A 20853-nucleotide genomic window follows, 5' to 3' on the forward strand; every position below is an offset into this window, starting at 1 on the left:
TGCATCAGAAAAGCTTTCACACTCTCTCCCCCAATACATACTAATACTCACAACATACATAATCCACACAAAATCATGCATCAGAAAAGCTTTCATACTCTCTCCCCCCACAGAACACACACTAATACCCACAATATACATAATCCACACAAAATCATGCATTATAAAAGCTTTCACACTCTCTCCCCCCTACAACACACACACTAATACCTACAATATACATCATCCACACAAAATCATGCGTCAGAAAAGCTTTCACACTCTCTCCCCCCAACACACACACTAATACCCACAACATACATAATCCACATGAAATCATGCATCAGAAAAGCTTTCACACTCTCTCCCCCCCAATACATACACTAATACCCACAATATACATAATCCACACAAAATCATGCATCAGAGAAGCTTTCACACTCTCTCCCCCACCACAACACATATTAATACCCACAACATACATCAAACATGTTCACATCACAACACACATAATATACATGTATTCACAACTCATATACCCAATAAAAGAGACCTACAGCAGAAATACACAATCAAAATATACATACAGTGTAACTAAGTCATTCTGGGTAAAATATACGCACAGTGTTCTCAATACACATTGGTAATAGACCCAATACACACATACACACACACACACACACACACACACACACGTACATCCCAGTTCTAAGGATGATGTTGGTGGTCTTGGTTAGGAAAAGCATATTGTACCACGTGGACCTTCTAAACCTTGGAGTTCTGTCTTATTTATTTATATTTCTACCCCCTGGACCTACAGGTGAGCCTCAATATATGTTTGCTAAACTGCATTAAACTGAAGTTTAACTGCTTAAAGTGTTAAAATGCAGGATTGACTATCGTTAACAATTCATCTTGTAATACAAAATCCAAGGGCTCTTCCTTCCCTGACCCGACCCCATCCACACACCAGTAGCACCCCAGGAGCTCGGCATCTCTAAAGCCGTAGCTGTCCAGCTCTGAAGCTTGATCTGTTACCAACACTGAGGACAGGTGTGATTTATTTTCTGTTGTTCATGCTTTTCTTTTTACTTCTCCCTCTTCCCCACCCCATCCCAAGGCAGCTACTCACAGTTTTCTTAACACACTCATTATTGGGATTATTGATATATTTTATTTACACTAAGCATACTTAAGTCAAGCAGGCATTTTGGAAGTGCCTACGAGGTACACATTTTTTGGTTAGAGGGGTAGACATCTTTGGTTAGAGGGGTAGACATTTTTGCTTAGAGGGATAGACATCTCAGCGAAGTTACCAAAAATATTCCAATTATAAAATATTAGCTGTTTCAATAATGTTTATTTTTTTCCCAAATGATTTTCTTACTACATGCAGTAAATTTTTCATAACTGTTCTTCTCCACGTAAATTACTTATGTGAAGATTGTAAAAATTACCACCAACATTCAGTACAAGGTTTTGTTCAATGATGAAAAATTTAAAACATGCTAAATGTCTATTAACAGAGGAACTGATGAATGAATAAAAATGTACATTCTTATGATGGAATATTACAAAGCACATAAAGATAAATTAGTTTATATATACATATAATTTGTATGTATATATATTAAAACCTATCATCTCTCTCTTTCTTTCTTCTATCTATCTATTTACTTGGATAGAGTCCACACATAAAGTAAAAAAAAAGCAAAAAAATTTGCAAAATATAGTGTGAAACTATTTACCCAATCTTTTAAAAACATATACAAAAGAATAATAATTCTTCTAGCAACATATACATGCATGTAAAACTATAAATAACAGAAGATATGCCCACTAGATTTTTAATAGTGCCTGTCTCTAGGGAGAGACTGAGAAAGGAAATAATAACTAAAATTTGTTGAATTCTTATTATGCACCAAGCACTGTTCTGAGTATGTAATAAGTATCACCTTTTTAAGTTCTCATAAGACCTTATGGAAGTAAGAACTCTCCTTATGCCTATTTTACAGGGGTGAGGCACACAGTCTTTAAGCTTGTTGTTCAAAGAATACCTAACTATTTGTAAAGTTTAATTATTTTATATCTGAAATTGATTGATCAAGTGAAATAAACTCATCTTATTTTTTTTTTAACAGTTCTTTCTCTCTTCTGTTCCATCTGACTTCCCACCCAATACTAACAGAGTATTAATGTTAAAGACAATAAAACAGGATGATCATTTCATTCCATTTCTTATTAGATTAACCTCAAATCAGATGGCAAGGCAGGTTGCCAAACTTTGTTTTAAACACAATGGTTTGTTTTACAATGTGACCCACTAAAAAGGAAATAAATAAACAAAATGTTAAAAAAAAAAACTTATCACCAGCAATAACTAAAAACAATTGATTTTTTGTGTGTGTGCAAGACAGATCCTATCATGATTTCTGGTGTAGACAACATTTTCCCTCTCAGATAGGATCCCTTGAATTTCATGTTCACCTTTCTTATCCTATTATTTGGAGTATTTATTTAAGCATCACCTACAGTTAAATACTTACAAATACAAGATATCTTTTTAGAGATCTTGGCTGTAAACCTGTGAGGGCAGCTTTTCATTTGTTAAAATAAATAACAGGCCAGTGTCATTGCATGCGTTCCGTATTTTTTGACGGCCAGGAAGAATCCTGGAGCCTACAAGAGATTTATGAGGAACAGATGAGCAGTGTCTCACTTAAGGACACATCCTCAGAGATGCTGTGGAGTGGGTGAGCATGATTCTTACTGAGACACCCCAGATGGACGGTGTTGGGGGTTTTCAAGATGTTTTTCTACTTTTGTGTAGTGAAACAGGAATGGATTTACGAAAATGCTGCCGTGGATAGCATAAGAGGTTTTAAAAGTCCTTTATTCTTTTTCTTTTTCTTCATAGGCTGAAATTTTAGAGATGGTGTTTGGGGATTTAAATAAGTAGGGATGATTTTTGTCTTCTTCTATGACACAGTTGACTTACTTCAACCTGGAGAAACACTAAATTTCAGTTCATGGCCTTGGCCTCCATGTAGCCATACTAGACTGTGGAATTTTATTCATGTGAGTCTGTGCTGTTAAGCATTAAATACTATGAGGAACAACAAAGCATAGTGTCTGAGAGCTTGGACTCTGATAGGTCGGCCGCTTCAGTATCCTATCTAAAAGCTTCTCGTCATCTTAGTCATGCTCCTTGAAATTTCCAAAACTTACGTTTCCATATCTATTCAATTGGCCAATAATCATAGCCAGCTTATGGGATGTCTCAGGGAGAGACTGTGTATAAACAAACTGAATGTAGCCAGTGCTTGGTAAATGTTAGGTACAAGCTTAGTCCTTTTGGCTTAGTTGTTATATGAGTCAAGAAGTGGTAACCGTTAAGATGATGACAGTCGTGATTAGTGTCATGTTCATCATCAGCACCATCATCATTTTTACCACATTCACCCATGGGGCACCGGTACTACATAGAAAGGGCTTGGAAGTCTGACTCAGGAAAGGAGATCAGGAAAGAAAAAAGGAAATCAAGGAAGAATAAAAAAGAAGAGAAGTCATTGAAAAAGTATGAAAAAATATGAAACAGACAACAAGAAAGTAGAGGAGATTCCAAAAAAATACCACCCAGGTTTTCTGCCCTCATTCTACAGAGTCTTCAGAATTGTAGGGTGTAAGAAATAAAGAATCAAGTCAGAGATCCCTTTTGCTTCTTTCTTGTTTCACTGATCTGGAACCCAGGTTGCCAGCTGGCTCCCAAGCAGACAAAGCCCTCTTAAATTATTTTCTGGATTGCTTGTCTTTCTCCTTCTTAATTGAAGACTTTTCTGGGCTCTCTTTCGTGCTGAGACCAGGTAGACGAATGCGTAAATGCACGCATTTCCTCGCTGTAACACAATAGAGAGATTTCTTACGTTTTTTTTTTCCGTTCACTAAAAGCCATAAGTGAAAATGGACCCCTCAAACAACTTTGAAACAACTTTTAAAATATAAGTGCTTTGACATTTTGGGGTAGGGGAGGGGGGGGGGAGAGAAGACAGAGAGAGGAGAGAAAGAGTAGAAAAAAAGGGAACTTACATAAATTTTATGTACTTTTTCCTGTTATCCTGTAATTCAAATGGATTAATGTATATCTAATGTACAAATTCCTAGATTCATGGGCCTCATTCCCCTCCTATGGAATCAGAATCTCTAGGCTATAGGTCTGGAATCTGCAAATTTGCATTTTAGCAATTTCTCCAAGTGATGAGTATACCAAATAAAGGTTGAGAACCACCCCTCTCTTCTGGATGCAAAACCAGGAAGTCATTCCCATTCCCTCCATATTTGCAAATTTTGGGGGGTAAGTAAAGACTTTCCTGAGCTTCCCGCTGATATCCTGGGAGAGGAGATTCCTTCAGATTTCCAAAGTTTTTGGAAGTTTTAATGAAAGCCTCTATCTTCTGGGGGTTTCTTGACAGCCCTTACTCACAGCTTCTTCGTGCACCTTGCCCTGACCTGGCATTGTCGTGTCCTCACATCACTCTAGCCCCTCTTCACAGCTTGTGCAACATCTTCCCCCCTCCTCCACACACACACACAACACACACACACAACACATAACACGCACACACAACACACACACAACTGGTTTTTCTTACATGTTTCTTTAAAACTATTCCTTCTTTTTTTCTTGCCCTAATTTTATTTTAAAACAAAAATTTATGTCATAGTCAATGAAAACCCCATATCATTTGCTATACATTGATGGTAATCAGACAATGAAAGTCTAAGATTATTATTATTTTTTTTTTTTGAGACGGAGTTTCACTCTGTCACCCAGGCTGGAGTGCAGTGGTGAGATCTCGGCTCACTGCAATCTCTGCCTCCTGGGTTCAAGCGATTCTCCTGGCTCAGCTCCCCAAGTAGCCGGGATTACAGGAATGCCCCACCATGCCTGGCTAATTTTTGTATTTTTAGTAGAGACAGGGTTTTGCCATGTTGGCCAGGCTGGTCTCAAACCCCGGGCCTCAGGTGATCTGCCGCCTAGGCCTCCCAGAGTGCTAGGATTACAGGCATGAGCCACCATGCCCTGCCCTAAGATTATTATTTCATTTATTTCTTTTTTCTTTTCTTTTTTTTTGTTTTTAGATGGAGTCTTGCTCCATTGCCCAGGCTGGAGTGCAGTGGCATGATCTCAGCTCTCACTGCAACCTCCACTTCCCAGGTTCAAGCAATTCTCCTGCTTCAGCCTCCTGAGTTCCTGAGTAGCTGGGATTACAGGTGTGTGCCACCTCGCCCGGCTAATCTTTTGTGTGTGTGTGTGTGTGTGTGTGTTTTTAGTACAGACGGGGTTTCACCATGTTGGTCAGGCTGGTCTCGAACTCCTGACCTCGTGATCCACCTGCCTTGGCCTCCCAAAGTGCTGGGATTACAGGCGTGAGCCACCGCGCCTGGCCGTTATTTCATTTCTTTACTGGATATCTTTGCTTGCTAAAGTCTCTTAATCTGAAGTCTGCTCTTTCTGACAAACAAGGGTGAGAAGTGTTAAAAATAGGCTATTATCAAAGACTTTCTCTTGACTTACCAGAGGCATTGAAATGGTATTGAAGAAGGGACATTACTTTCACTACATGATTCAGTGCTGCTTAATCTACACTAATGGTAGGAACATGCTTATTGGGATAACTCTGGCTTAAATAATGTTCAAGGATGGGCTTGCTTCCTCATTAAAACTGTACCATTGGAGATGACGGTTTGAGTCAGTGCTCTCTAACCCTTCCCCCTAGAGACATGCTTTTGGCTCCTTGGGTTTTCTCATTTTAACTCCTAAGCACCACGTCACCACAATTCACTCCTTCAAATAATATATATTGAGCACCATCTATGTGCCGGGTCTCATGGACATGAAAGCAATGAGACACAACATCTGCCCTTCAAAGTCCATAAGGTCAGAGTCATGGTGATGATTTTAATAATTTAACATTTATTGAGCACTCACTGTATGCAAAGCACCATTTCAAGTGCTTTACTGGTATTAATACTTGACTTCTCCCAACTACCCAGAAGGGGATTTTATTATCCCCATTCTACCAATAAGGAAATCAAGGCATGGAGAGGATTATTAACTTGTTAATAGAATGACTAAAATGTATTGACCACTTACCATGTATGCACCATTCACCATTTTCTTCATTGCAAATACCACAGTGTTAAGCGTATCATCTGGTTTATCTCAATTAATCATCATAAAAAACCCTATGAAATGAGTCCTTTTATTAGGTCTGTTTTGCTAATGAGAAAACAAATTCTGGGAAGCAAAGATGCCTGAGGTCACACCAAGATGAAATAATTGTTGGAGAGAAATTGAACCCATGCCTGTCTGTCAGACTCCAGGATCCATCCCCTTGCCCAGGGACTGAGTTGTCTAATGGGGGTGGAGAAATATGTGAGGAAGCCATTCCAGGACTCCAGGAAATGTGCTTGGAAAAGTGTGGCCTCTTTCCCTGTATGGCCGATTCTAGAATGTATGCGGCTTCCAACACTTTTCTTGGTTTCCACTTTGGCTCAGAGAACGATAGACTGACAATCTGCAGTAAGACCCTTACACATAACTGAAGGAGAAAAATAGAAGACAGAATTAGAGAAAATATTCATGGCTAACCTAGTCTGATTTTTCCTGTACAGCTTTCAGTAGACGCCTCTTTTTCACTCGCACCTGTCTGCAACCTTGTGGTCTCTCTCCGGACCACTGCCATGGCTCCTCCACCATCGATCTGGTCCAACTCTGCATAGCCTTTGACTGCATTGATGTAGACTCCTCTTGAGTGGTTGCTCGCAACCTGGGTCCCTGATAAATCGCAGGGCAGCCAGAGGACCCTATCAAACCTAAGTCAGATCCTGACTCTGCTCCTGCACCATCCGAGGCACCCCACCTCGGTGACAGCCCCAGTCCCTTGCTTGCTTATCCTTACCCTCCCTGCTCACCCTCCCCGTCTGCTCCGGCCACCCAGCTTCCCATCTGCTCCTCCTGTTCGTCCCAGTAGCTCTAGCCCCGGATGTTCAGCTGTGCCCGTCACTGTCTTCCTCCAGAGAGGGGCAGTTTTCTTCCAACCGCTTCACTCCAGACCCACTGTCAGTATCACTTCCGCAGACGGGGACCTTTCCTGACCATCTTATTCAAAACAGCCACTTCCTGTCATACTCCACTCCTGCAAACACCCTCTGCAGACACCAGACCCTGACACATGGAACTGTCTGCTGGCTGGTCTCTGGTCTGCCCTCTGCACTCAATGTAAGCTGCAGGAAGGCAGGCACTTTGTCATTTGGATGTAAGGCTTCAGTTCCAGCGCCTCCTACAGCGCCTGGTACACAGCCACAGCGTCCCTCCCATCATCACACTTGTTCATAAAGGTCCTAAGGCAGGCGGCAGAATCTCCCCCGTGCTCTCCAGGATCCCAGATCTCTTTGTCCTAAGATACATCTTAACAGGCAGCAGCCAGCTTCCCTTCCTCCTGCTCTCAGGCACTTATCTGGAGGTGACAATTAAAAAGTGAAGAAGGCGTTACCAGGAAACAGCCGTAGCCTATTCCCATTAGTTTAACAACCCCTAAGCTGTGCCGCCCGGCGCCTGAGGGGATAAGCGCCGGTTCCCCGTGGGGTAGGGGCAGAGTTGTCAGGTCCTGGGGGGCTGGGAGCACCTGGAGAGCGCAGGCCAGGAAGGCACTTGGAGAGTGCGCAGGGAGAGGCTGAACCTCAGGGTCAGAAATGAGGACCCTCCACCCCTTCCCCTCTATCCATGTTCTCAGCAAGCGCTGTCTAGAAGATGAATGAACAATATTTACCGCACAAAGGGATATCACTGCTCTTCAACAGAAGGCCCATGACACGATGAGCAAAATACAAGATTAACACGAAAATCATCGTCTTTTGGTCATGAATAGTTTCTAATTTGAAACATATTCTAAGAACTGCTAGGATTTGCAATTGGTCCAGAGGTCTGCTAAAAGTTTTAGACCTATGAAAGAGATCCTTATACTTGAAAGTAATTAATTAGTATACAAAGCGATACACGAATGAAAGTATTCATTCATTTCTTTACAGTTTCATTTATTCATTCATCAGGAAATATTTGGTTAGTGCCTAATACGTGCCAAGGACTAACTCAGGTGCCTAGATTTCTCTCAGAATTCCTGCAGAAAAGAAAACGCAATTAAGTGCAAGAATAAAAAACATTCATTTGTGAGGGGGATCCCATGTAAAGACTGGGCCCGCACCAAGAGTTTTATATGCATCACATAATCGAATTATCACAAATAAAATGTGAGGTGAGCAAAATCCTTATCCCCATCTGACAGATGAAAACGCTGAGGTGCAATGAGGCAAGGAAACTTGCTTCTGAGTGCACAGCTGGCTGCAGTTGGACCCCAGGTCTGCTTGACTCTTAACGATGCCTTTCCACAGCCTCGCCATGTCATCCATCACAGCACCAGTCTCTCTATGAAGGCTGGGAATGTGTTTTTATCTCCAGCTGCCACCTCTATCATCCTAAGCATCCTACTCACCATCACTAGGGCTGGGTAAGTAGACCAAGAGAGCAAACATGCCCAAGTCCATCATCACTTTTGAAATACAAACAGGGCCCATGTTCAACTAATAACCGAATCAGATCACATCACCTCCTTAGGCCTTTGGCATTTCCTCCTTCCTCTGCCTGGACTCCTTCTCCCAGCCTTGTGCTTGGCTAGTCTGTCACTTTTTTTCAGGTCTGATCAAATCACCACTTGAGAAATAGCTCTCCTGACCACTCTCTATAACATGACAACCCTCCATCACTCTCTACTGCATGAAGCCAGGTTTATTCTTATGAAATGCAATTAGGACTATTCAATATACTGTTATATATTTATTTGTTTGTTACCTTTTTAGGCTTGCCCACAAGAATATTAACTGTGTGAGGGCAGGGGCATCTCTATTCTTGTCTACTTTATTTCTGCAGCACCTAGAACAATACCTGGCACATAATAGATGCACAGCCAATATTTGTTGAATGAATGAATGCATGTACATACATATGAAAGAACATCCCTTAAAGAGACAACTTCAGATGAGAGGAGTTGGCCTGAAGATTCTGTCCGCGAAAGGCAGCATCCTCCATCTAGGCTCTCAATTTACCCCCATAACTTTAGACATCACAATAGATGCAGGGGGAGAATAGTAAGACTGAAGGTTCTTCCTTGGGTCCTTCCTTGCAATTTGCTATGACTATTCTAGATAAACGATCATAGTACATTAAATGCATGGGCCTTGGAAGCAGGAAGAGCTGAGTTTAAAACTCAGCTTCGCCACTGCACGACCTTGAATGAGTTATCCTGCAACTTACTCAGATTCTCATTAGTAAAACAGGGATTATACTCGAAAGTTATAAGGAACAGGACTCAGCCAGATGTCCCCTCCTCTGAGAGGTCTCCTCTGACCATTCACATCTCTGTTGTCCCAACTCCTGCTCTCACAATTTTGCTTTTATAAAGCTATTGTCATCATGAAGCTTTTTTCTATACTGAAATGATCTTTCGCCTTATAAATTTGTTTGTATATTCTCTAGCTTCCCCCAGTTGGAGGGCAAGATCCCCAGGGAACATCTCCATCCTATTCACCTCCAGGTCCCAGGTAGTAGAACAGCATCTGGCACATAGTAGGAACTCAAGAAATAACTGCTGTGTAAACGAATAAATGTAAACATATAAAGCCCTTGGTACGTAAGAAGCACTTGTCTAGTGGCAGATATCCTTGTTACTGTTGTTATCGTTGTTGGTGGTGCTATAAATTCTATTTCTTGGGGAAAAAAACATTTTTTTTGAGCTGGTGCCGGACTCCAAACAGTCCAGCGTGAGTCTGCCTCAGGAGAAGAGGTTAAAACATTACTTAGCCATTGTGTTTCCAGACTTACAAATCAAAATGCATCCATATCTGGTTTCTTTCAAGCCCTGGACCCCTTGTTCTATGATAATTGGTAAGTCGCTTATTTCCCGGTTAATATAAAGTTTCCATGGTCTGGTTATTCAGGGTAAAGACACACTGTTCCCTCATATCCCTGTGGCGCCTAAAAGTTTCAGCACACTTTCTCAGCCCTCATCCGATACAATCCTTTCCACACACCTGGAACATATAAAGAACTACGATTGCCCCCATTTTATAGATTAGAAAGTGGAAAGCAGAGATTTGAGCAGCCTGCCCAAGTTTATGCGGCCAAACAAGAATTAGACCTAGAGACTTGAACATGAATCAGTCTGACTCTAAAACCTCACATTCTTATCCGGAGAGTAAGGTTTATCTCTAGAGCTTGCCTGGGGCTAAATAACTAGCACAGGGCAAGCCTGCAACCAGAACCCAAGTCACTTCCCCTTACTCCGCTGTTCCATCCACAGTCCCAAATCTAATCCCAAGGGGGAAAACAAGAAGAAGCACTCAGCAGTGTACCCAACTTTCTAATAAAGGAAAATAGCCAAAGGCAATTCTGATATAAAACGCATTTATGGCTTTTCATTCTGGCATTTCTTCTGTACCAAATGGTACCATACGCATAGAATAGATTTGACTCTTCTCTACAGCATCATCTTGGCCCAGAAGCTATTCATATCTCTCTGGGGTATAAAAGAGAGGCTCCTAAATACATAAAAAATTCCAAGGATCTGATAAATTGAAGTGATTTAAAGTAAGCCCCGTGTAGTTTATATAGAGATATTTAAATGCTGCTGCTCTCACTTAGACAAGTCATTTTTCCCCTATAGAAGACCTTGACCCTCTGTCTCATTTTGTATCTCCCATGTCACCAGGTTTCATGGATTTTTCATGATCCAGTAAAGCATTACGGAAGTTTCTTTCAAATTCATTACAAACAGAGTTGCTTGCTGCCAACTCTGTTTTTATCTCATTCAGCCCTTCATAACTATTTTCATTAAAAACAATAACTGTATTCTACCCACATTAATATCTAAACTATATAATTTCCATAGAAATGGCTTAGATGTGGCTTTAAGATGAAAGCTCACGGGTGATTTTAGAGTATTCCTTCAGTTCTGAAATACTCAAGTAATTAAGACAAGTGATCTTAATTTTTGTACTAACAAACTGCAGAATACTGGCTTTTTTTTTTTTTTTTTTTTTTTTTAACCCCACCTTAGTGTCTCCCAGCATTGTGGAAACATGAGGCCTTTCCTTTATCATAAATGGACACTATAGCTTTTCAATTAAATTAGTCTTTGGAGAGAGATGCAAAAGAGCTAAAAAGCTCCTTTAAAAATCTTCCCTGCTTCACCGCTTCTCATTTGCCAAGAAGAGATGTTTAGTTAAAATGCAATACTGTTGTCTTCTTATCCTGCCGCAACGAAGTTCTCTCGATCTTGAACCCTGAGCTGGCTATCTTATAAAGATTCCTGAGGTTTTTCTTTTGGTTTGCATGCCCACATTCGGTTTTCTGAAACAATTTTTTAAAAAGGGTTGTGTAATATAGTGTCTTACATCTGTGTGTCCAGAGAGAGTTTCATTAGACCCTGCTTCAGGCTGGGGTAGCAGGTAGGGGGATATTGAAATTGTTTTTTAAATAACACAGGTAGAAAGAAAGTTCTCATTCAGATGAGCAGAATTTAAGACAAATGCTTTCAAATATGATCCAGGTATTTCTTCCCCCATGTAATTTCTCTAAGCTCATTATCTCTAAAACTTTTGCATTGTGCGTTTTCCTGTCATTATGCGTAGCTAAATAATACTGATATATTAATAATAGGATTATCTTGCTCTGCCTCCTGAATTTTAATTTCTAAAATTTTAAATAATTTTAGGCATTACTTCAGCATCCCAGAATATTTGAGGGTGCCCAAAGGATGTCTTTTTCTATGGGGGAAAAGCAAAAAATTGAGGGGGGCAACAACTGAAAATTCCAAATTGCCATTTTAATGACTTGCAAATGCCTCCAAATTATTGAATCATTTCATTCATGGAGTTTGCTTTGGAAACAAATATATCAGCAATTCCCACTCGCATCTCAGATTTCTCCTCTGTGTGTCTGTGTATGTACATAATGTCTTTGAACGGACCTCAGTCTGATACCCTCGGACAAAATAATTTCTCAGACAAAATGAGCAATATGAATCCGGCCACACTGCTGGAGACGCTCCCCATTCATGTGCAGGTTAAAGTTGAAACTATATGTTTGCAGGGATGCTTTCTCATTAGTTTGCAGACCTAGACTAGCAGGGAACAGTTGGGCTCTGAAGTCTCTAATTTTTATTACAATGTCTTAAAAATCTGATGTATCTTGAAATCCACTTTAAATGCTATCTCTACACGTTCTTCTCAGAAAAAGTTCCCAAAACAAGCGAATGAAAGGTCAGTAGGAGGGGAAAAAAAGAAATTATAAAGCCAGTGGAAATAGTGGTACATGTTAGAGGCATGTAAATAGATGGTGCTTTTTTCTTACTGTAATATTCAGGTAAGCAAGCAAGCACTCTCCACTTTCTTGTGTGGTTAGAATGACTAAATTCCTCCTGTAATCAAAGAACTGCTTGCCAAAGATCACCCTAAGGAACGTGAGAATTTCTAACTTTAAACAGAACTCGTAAAACTTAAAAAAAATTTAAAAATACCAATTGTTACAAATTGCTGAAAAATGAATATAAAAACCTATTCTGGGGTAAGCAGACTCTATAAAGATAGAAAGATAAGTTCTCCCTGATTACAGACTACAGTAAAAGATAGTCTGTATTTATCACAACATTAGAAAATTAAAATAAATTTCTCCCAAAGAAATAAAAATATAAAAGCGTTCTCAACTTGCAAAGCAATAAAATTATTTGTGTGCCAGGCTTCTTTTAATACCACTGTGATTTTTTTAATAAAAGTCATTCAGTTTGATTGTAATTAAATATGTAATGAAAACGTACTGCTTCAGGGAAGCGATGCAAGACACTCTCTAACTGTTAGTTTAATGTATTTCCAACTGACTTTGCATCAAACGAAAATGATACTCTGTGTATGCCTGGTCTTAATATAGAATTTGTTCGGCAATTTCTGTGTTTTTTAAAGGGGACAAGGGTAGAAGCAGGCATTGCCTTTGAAATAGTGGCTGAGTCTTCCCAGACCATGACATTCCCAAATAAAATTGATAGTATAAATACAGTGACGGAAGGGAAGGTCGACTTTGGACATTTACCTCGTGTCAGCTAATTACAGGCACAGCACAAACATGACCAGGGCCTAGGTTTTCTTCTTGGTTGACTTCCTAAGTCAGCTGCAGTGACGAACAGTGAGGCATCATTTCAATGGCTTTAAAAAATGCCAGGCTCAGTCTGTGCCCCCACCCCCATCACCAAAACCTGCTCAATGGACAGCACAATTCCCAAGGCCCTGGGAAGAGAAACAAATCAACTCAGATATTATCCTTTGGAGAAATTCCGTCAAATAAATGAGAAATCAGCTGGGATGAAATGAAAGCATAAACCTCCGTTGGAGACTATGAGAAAGGTCAAGCTGCTTCAGGGACAGACCTCCTAAAGATACTTGGGAGATATTTTTTGGGTGGTAAGCATTCCCAAAGTGTAGCAATAGAATGGGCAACTGGGAGATAAGGAAATATGAAGTGGAAGAAAAAAACGTAGACTGTTTCTGAGGAATGTTTCTCCCCTCCCCAAAAGTAACCTTCAACATTCAAACTCTTAAGCCTCAGAGAAGATTTTCATTGTCAAGAAGTTTCCCAGAGGCCCTGCTCCCTTATATAGTTTCTACTAGAACTCTCTGTCACTTGTAATCTGCTGATTAGGGTTAAGGTATTGTGTCCTGATATGGCAGATTAAAAATGAAATCAATAAATGCCTAAAACAAATGGGCTTTTGAGATGTCCTATTCAATCTGAGTCTTTAAGGGTGAGGTGAGAGGTGGAAGAAGGAAATCAGGACGGGGGTGGGTGGGAAAAGGACCACTTAAGCAATCAATTTCCATCCAAAATGTTGTGTGGACCAAGCGATTTCAAGGTATCTTCCTTCCTTTTTCAGAGATCTGCCTTAAGTAACAAGAATGGCCAAAAGAGTTTGTGCCGCAGAGACCCTTTGGGCTTTATTGCGTCCATGCATGTGTGTGTGTGTGTATGTGTGTGTGTGTGTATTTTTCCATTCATTTGTTAAAATCATACTTCTGGGCAAGTGAAGGAATCCATCGCATGAGATATTTAAATATTCAAGATGTGACCTTGTCTTTCTGAAGGATATTTAAACAAAGTGAGGGAGCTAGGGTCCCAAATCTACTTGATTCCTAGTCTCTTGAATCCTGTCCTACATGACAGTAAATTGAAGGTAAACTTTGCCCTGAGCTGCCTGTCCCCTCCCTCCATCCCGTTGGTTGTGATTTCTGGGACCTCACCCATTAATTCAGAGTCATCACTATCAAGAGGTGGAAAAGAGATCTCTGAGGTCATTTCTGCTCTGTTGCAGTGTTCAGAGTTGTCCCCGCTGACTATGTTTCCCATGTAAATAACCTATGTTATTAAGGTGCAAATTGCAACTTTTAAGTAATGATTGCTAATAGTCTAATGTTTACTGCCACACAAGGACATTCATGAAAACAAAATCTGCATTATTCATCTCCATATTAAATAAACAAAATAAATTGAGGGAGCTGTTCTTTCTTGCAAGACTCTCCTCAGATCTGGGTGATCAGAAAGCCTCTAAGAGTCAGCGAGAAGGAAACATCTAATCGCTTTGGGTGGGCAGGGGCAGAATCCTATAACTTACATATATATTAGATATTCACAAGATATGCTCACAAAATATTTTGTGTTCTATTGCAATTGGCTGTCATTAATATAAAAACAGTTCAGGATGGTGCAATAAAATATGTATTATATATGCGTGCGCACAGAGGCTGAGATAGGCTGTAGAAAATCAAGAGTTAGATTATAAGTCTACAATTTTAAATTTTTAACCACTCTGCATCCTGCAAAATGCAAACAAATCAAAACCCCGTTCTGTTTCATTTTACTTTCCTGCCATTTTCTCTCTCTTCCTTGAAATGCATAGAAGGGGAAAATGCTAGTACTGAATCCCGTAATATTTTCAGGTAATAGTGGATACATTTTAATGGTGAGTGAAATATACATCCAAGGAAGCAAGCATGCACACACAACAGAAACCCCTGGGGTACTGTAGGCTGCTTTCTCAACTTTTTTTTTCTTGCCCTAAGTAATAGTATGGTGGAATAGCATAGCTTAAGAAAGCCAGGAAGAATGACATGTCAGGGAAATACTCTGATTTAGCTATTTCCTTAAAGAGAATTGTCCCCTCACATCCCTTCCCCGTGAAGGGGGAGGAATATAACAAATAAAGACTAAAATTCCTCATCACTTACAATATCATGTTGTTTATTCTGTTTAGATACCTGCTTTAGTAGAATGTTCTGTCATTGATTCCTTGAAACATGGAACTTAAAATTAATAATACAAAGAAATCAAATTGCCTGGAACAGTTCTTGGGAAAAAGAGCGCTCCGAGAGAGCCTCAGCTCTGATCCACTCACAGGCTTTTTCTATCTCCCATTATTCATTAATCAAGCTAGAAATCAAGCTTTCAACATCAGTGCTTGGGTGTAATTACTTACAGTTGTGCATTGTGTTTAATTTTAAGCAGTGACAAAAGTTAGTATGGCCATAATCTTAGAACCCACCTTCTCTCCTTCCCTGGATGTTAACTGGCTACAGAACCCCAAAGTGGCTAACTTCACTGGCGAATAACCACTTCAGCTGAAATAGAGTAGGACATTGATGACCTTAGCTGAAAAGAAGAAACACTGCATGAAAAACTGTCTCCTCTATTAATATGTGAGCAAATAAATAAGGTAAGAGGGCCCTCACTGTGTACAGAATGAATTATCCTTTTTCAGCTTAAAAAGCATTTCCCCTTCTGGTGAAAATAATAAGAATCATACAAAACAAACATACCAAGACAGTAGGAATATAATAGGCCGGAAAAGTGAAACTCTAGTTATAAGTTTCTAACACACACACACACACACACACACACACACACACACACCCCAATAAACTAGCCAGCACCAACAGATGCAGTTTAATGAAAAGGACCTAATTTAAATAATGTGATACAGTGTTATGTTACGTACACCTGGATCCTTATCGACCGGAGGATAATTATAATCAAAGTCGAGCAATTCTGAGCGATGCACTTTTTGTAATGAGCTTACTAAAGGAGACATGTCCAGTCATTCTGGTAATTTAAATTACTGCCTAGTTGTTGATAGTCTTTACCGGAACAGCAGGGGAAAAAAAAAAAAGAGTAATTTTCAGGGCAGTATCACTTCTTGCTGGATGGTAGCCCAGGGTTCTCTTTCGGGACAACAATAAGGACGCTATCTCTATAATGTAGCTACACTTAAACTTATGTTGCCAGAACTGATGCAGCCGGCTCACTCTTCCTGGGTCTCAAAGGCCATTGAACACATTCACAGGCTGTCAGATTGCAAAGCAGCCTAAGTTTTAGGAAATGAGTGAGTTAAATGCAGAAAGAGATAACTGTAGGAAAGAGACATCGTTTTCGAAAGAAGTAACTAGAGTTGAAAAAGAAAACTTCACTGATGAGGCAAGTTCCAAATATATGCCTCACTAAAAATATTTTAATTATTTTGCTTTTAGGGAAATGATCAGAAGATATGTGAATCCACTCTTTATCAATATTTCTGCATGCCACTCGAACCAACTTACAAACAGTTAGGGAAGCAATTCTGTGCTCAGAAGGAGAGATAACTGTGGATATTTCGAAACACCTATATTGCCATTTGGACCCGAATCAGGGGAGGAAGGAGGATGAGCTTGGTGGTTCAACACATTCAGACAGGGGATGCCCACTCTCCTCAGATTCCTAACTAACTCTGGATTTGTTCTAAGGGTGACTTTGCAAAGTTTATGAAAGTGTTCCACCAAACTTCTCCCTATGTTTTGCTAGAAGTGGAACAGAATGAAATGTGGAGGTGGGTCTGCAGAAGGCCAGCCTTACCTAATGTTGCCTAAATCAAGAGGGCAAAGACAGAGAGGAAAAAACAACTAAACATAAGCTTTTTGCAAAAGCCCTGATTCAACTAAAGGACACAAAGAAATAAAAACGCCCACATTAAAAGCCAAACAAGATAATAATTGTGCATGTCTGGCTCTGAATATAGAGGGCAAGGTTTGCGTCACTGGCACTCTGAGTTACCATGGTGAGTGATTTATTGATATATATCAAGAATGAATAGATCAAAGGCAGCGAGATGACAGGTGATCAATCAAATGTCAAATCAAAACTAGCAATCAAGTGGAAAGCTGATTTTTCAGTGGGTGGGTCTGGCAGAAGAAAAATGAACTTTCATATTACACTTCCGAGAAACAAAACCCCAGCATACTATTAAAAAAGCAATTAAGCAACACCCCCCCCCAAAAAAACAACAACCTTAGAAGGTCTATTGTACTGATCCATTAACTTGTTCTTATCTTTTTTAGGGGGCAGTAAGGATTCAGATGGATAGTTCTTCCAGTACGAATCATTTCACAAAGTTTGCAACTCTCTAGGCAAAGAAAATCCAGAGCTGTTTAAATTTCTATGGGGAATTTCCCCCTCACAACCCCTTTTGCTTTTTTTGAGAGTAGGGAAATTGTTAATTAGATTTCCAAATATGGATCCTTTTAGAAAATATATGCAAAGATCCATCCATTTCCTGAGGGCATTTTGTCCACCTTGGTGATCAACGCTGAACTCCTATTGCTCGCCCCAAAGCCTGCCTGCAGCCCGAGTGTCCGGTATGCCTCACACTTCAGCGCCCCAAGCCCCAGTGAGAGGAGACGCTGTCCCTGGAGGCCAGAAGCCACTGGCACTGACCACGCAGAGGGATGCAGGGGTGGAGGTGCTGTCTCCCTACTCCGCGCCCCAAATCCTCAATCCAACTTTGGCCCGAGAGGCAAGAAACAGACTGGGAGAAAGTTAGGGGTGGGGTAGAGGGTGGAGGAAAGAAAGTTTAAGGAGGAAAGGCTTGGTGGGATAGCTCCCCACAACCCAACCGGAGCTTAGAAGGGGAGGATTTGGGAGACCAGAGAAGGCGAGAGAGGACGGGGTTATTAGAGGGGCACCCGGCGCCAACTCCCCCGAAAAGCTTAAGTGGGTGGTGCCCCCGGGCACCCAGGGGCAAGGAGGGCGGGCGAGGAGCTCGGCGCACAGGGCAGCCCGGGCTGGGCAGCCCCGAAGCGGAGCCGTTTCTCTTACCTGCCGCCCGCTTGGGTGCCTGCTGTTTTCTCCTCGGCATCCTCTACTTCGCTCCAGTCCCACTTCTGGCGCCCCAGCCCCGAGCCGCGCGCCGGGCCCGCTGTCTCTCTGGCCTCTCTGGGTCTCCTCCGCCTCTTGCCCGGTAGCTCCTAGGACGTCACTCGGCCTCTGTCCCCCTGACGATCCCCCCTGCAACTCCTCCACCACGGGCCAGAGACCCCCCTCTCTGGGTGGCAGACACGGGTGGCTTGCGCCGGCTGCTTTGAAGTAGAGGTTGGTTCTGCCTTGTTTGTTTGTTTGTTTGTTTTGGATTTTTTTTTTCCTCTCTCTTTTTTGTTTTTGCTTTTGGATTTTTTTTTTGTTTTTGCGTTTTTTTTGGTGACTGTTGAGACACTTGATTTCTTTATTAAACATCCAAGACCGGGTTCGGATGGAAGGGACGAGGGGCGCACACGCGCCACACGCACACTCGCGCGTAAAGATAAGGAAAAAAGAAGAGGCAATCGTGGGAAGGTAGTGGGTTTCTTCTTCTTTTTCTTCTTCTTCCTTCTCCTCTTTCCCTCCTCCTCCTCCACCTCCTCCTCCACCTCCTCCTTCTTCTCTTCCTCCTCCTCCTCCTCGCCGATCTCTATGGCGGATTCGTGCCGGGGGGGAGAGCGATCACTCACTGTAGGTTTGTGGCTGCTGTCAGATCCCCGTCTGTGAGTGATATGCGAGAGGACAGGAGCGGGTTTTGGAAAGACAGAAAATCTGGAATTCACTCACTCACACACACACACACACAGACACACACGCAGACACACTCACACACGCACTCACACGCGCACGCACCCCCGCTTCCTCGCACACACACACTCACACCCCCCACATATGCACACACACACAAACACACACACACACCCTCGCACACACACACAAGACAGGGCGAGGCGATGCCAGCAAACATCGATCCCGCTGAACAAACTGAACATTAACAAACTCCTCCTCCTCCTCCTCTCCCCGCGACCTGATGACAGGGAGAAATTTACTCCCCAGCCGCAGAGCGCCAGGCAGCGGGAGCCTATTAAAGGGACAGCGTCCCGCCGGGGAGAGGGGCTGGGGGCGGGGGCCCGGGCGCGACGGCCCAGGCCCCTCCGTGCGCCCTCTCCGCCGGGTCGAGGGCGTGCCCACCGGGCGCGGGGACACCCCTCCGGGAGGAGGAAGGGGCGGGGGCGAGGGGAAAGGAGGTGAGGAGGGAAGGGGTGCGGGAGAAAAGGAGGCAGGGTGATGATGGCTGAACTCTGAAGCTGGGAGGCTGTGGAGGGAGATTCAGGGGGCCAGGTTGGCTGACCAGCAGGGACCATACCCCATATTAGGAGAGGGAGAACTTAGGTTTGTTCGGGGCGGGGAAGGGGGAGGGGACCTTATCCAGTGAAGATCTCCATCCTCTAAGTCTTAACCTGCCCCCCAAAATGTCCTCCCCACGCCCCCCTTAATTTAGTGCCCCTGTCCCTCCCACCTTCTCGCTAATCAGTGGGTGGTCACAAAAACAAAAATCTCCCTTCTGCCTACTTTAAGGTCTAATCACATACTCCTCTTTTTGTTTCCTCTGAAGAATGTTTATTGAGCACCTACTATGTGCCTATTCTGGAGATACAGAGCCACAGAGAAAGGGAAGGTGGCGGCCCTGTTGGTATTTATATTCTAACGGGGGAGTGCAGACAAGTGCCCCCCAGCTATCCAATCTTTGCTTAAATGTCCTCCTCTCCCAAAGGTCTACCTCAGTTAAAATATCACACACACACACGCACAAACTCCCTGTCCCATTTCTCCATTTGATTATTCCCCAGTGAGCTGATCCGTGTCGCACAGGTTCTAGACAGTTTTCTATTCTGTTTATTGTACGAGTTCCCCTCTTGAATATAAGCTCCAGGGGGAGGAAGGATTTTTGCCTCTTTGTTCTATTACATTCCCAAGTGTTGGCAAAGCACAAGTCATACAGTAAGTGCCCAATAAAATATTTGTTGAATGAATGAGAAGTGAGCAAGCAAATCAACAGGATACTTTGAGTGATTCCCTCCATGAAGATGTTAAGCTGAGTGCTGTAATAGTGTCTAAGAGGGGGTGGGTGGCTCTAGATTCTAAGAGGGGGTGGGTGGTACAGTAGGAGATGGCATTTGAGCACAGAGAGAGATTGAAACGAACATGTGATTATTGAGTTCTGCTATCGGCCAGGCACCTTTTGAGGTGTTGGGGACAGATCTGTGAACAGGGTGAACCTAGACCCTGCGCTCAAGGAATGCTCCTTCCAGTGAGATGGAAAAGCAACTGAGGGCATTTGATGCAGGCTGGGAATGGAGGTGTTCTTTTTTGCTTTAGTATTATTTTTTATTTCAATAGCTTTAGGGGTAAAAGTGGTTTTTGGTTACATAGATGAATTGCATAGTGGTGAAGTCTGGAATTTCAGTGCACCCATCACCCGAGTTGTGTACATTGTGCCCAATAGGTAGTTTTTCAATCCTCACCCCCTTCCCATACTCCTACCTTCTGAGTTGCCAATGTCCATGATATCTCTCGGTATGCCTTTGCGTACCCATGCATTAGCTTCCACTTAT

At 42.1% G+C, this 20853-nt stretch overlaps 1 protein-coding gene across 1 annotated transcript in view; it reads right to left on the bottom strand.

The window, feature by feature from the left end:
- The window catches only part of TSHZ2 (teashirt zinc finger homeobox 2), a 517935-nt gene extending 498668 nt beyond the window's left edge, over positions 1-19267 (bottom strand). Inside the window, exon 1 of the mRNA XM_011936725.1 lies at positions 18260-19267. Coding sequence (XP_011792115.1) covers positions 18260-18299 — 40 coding nt within the window. The 5' untranslated portion in view covers positions 18300-19267. The remainder of the gene's footprint in view (positions 1-18259) is intronic.
- Between the last annotated feature and the right edge of the window lie 1586 nt (positions 19268-20853).

This window comes from Colobus angolensis, unplaced genomic scaffold (genome assembly GCF_000951035.1).
Source record: "Colobus angolensis palliatus isolate OR3802 unplaced genomic scaffold, Cang.pa_1.0 Scaffold156, whole genome shotgun sequence".
In the NCBI taxonomy this organism is placed as follows: Eukaryota; Metazoa; Chordata; class Mammalia; order Primates; family Cercopithecidae; genus Colobus; species Colobus angolensis.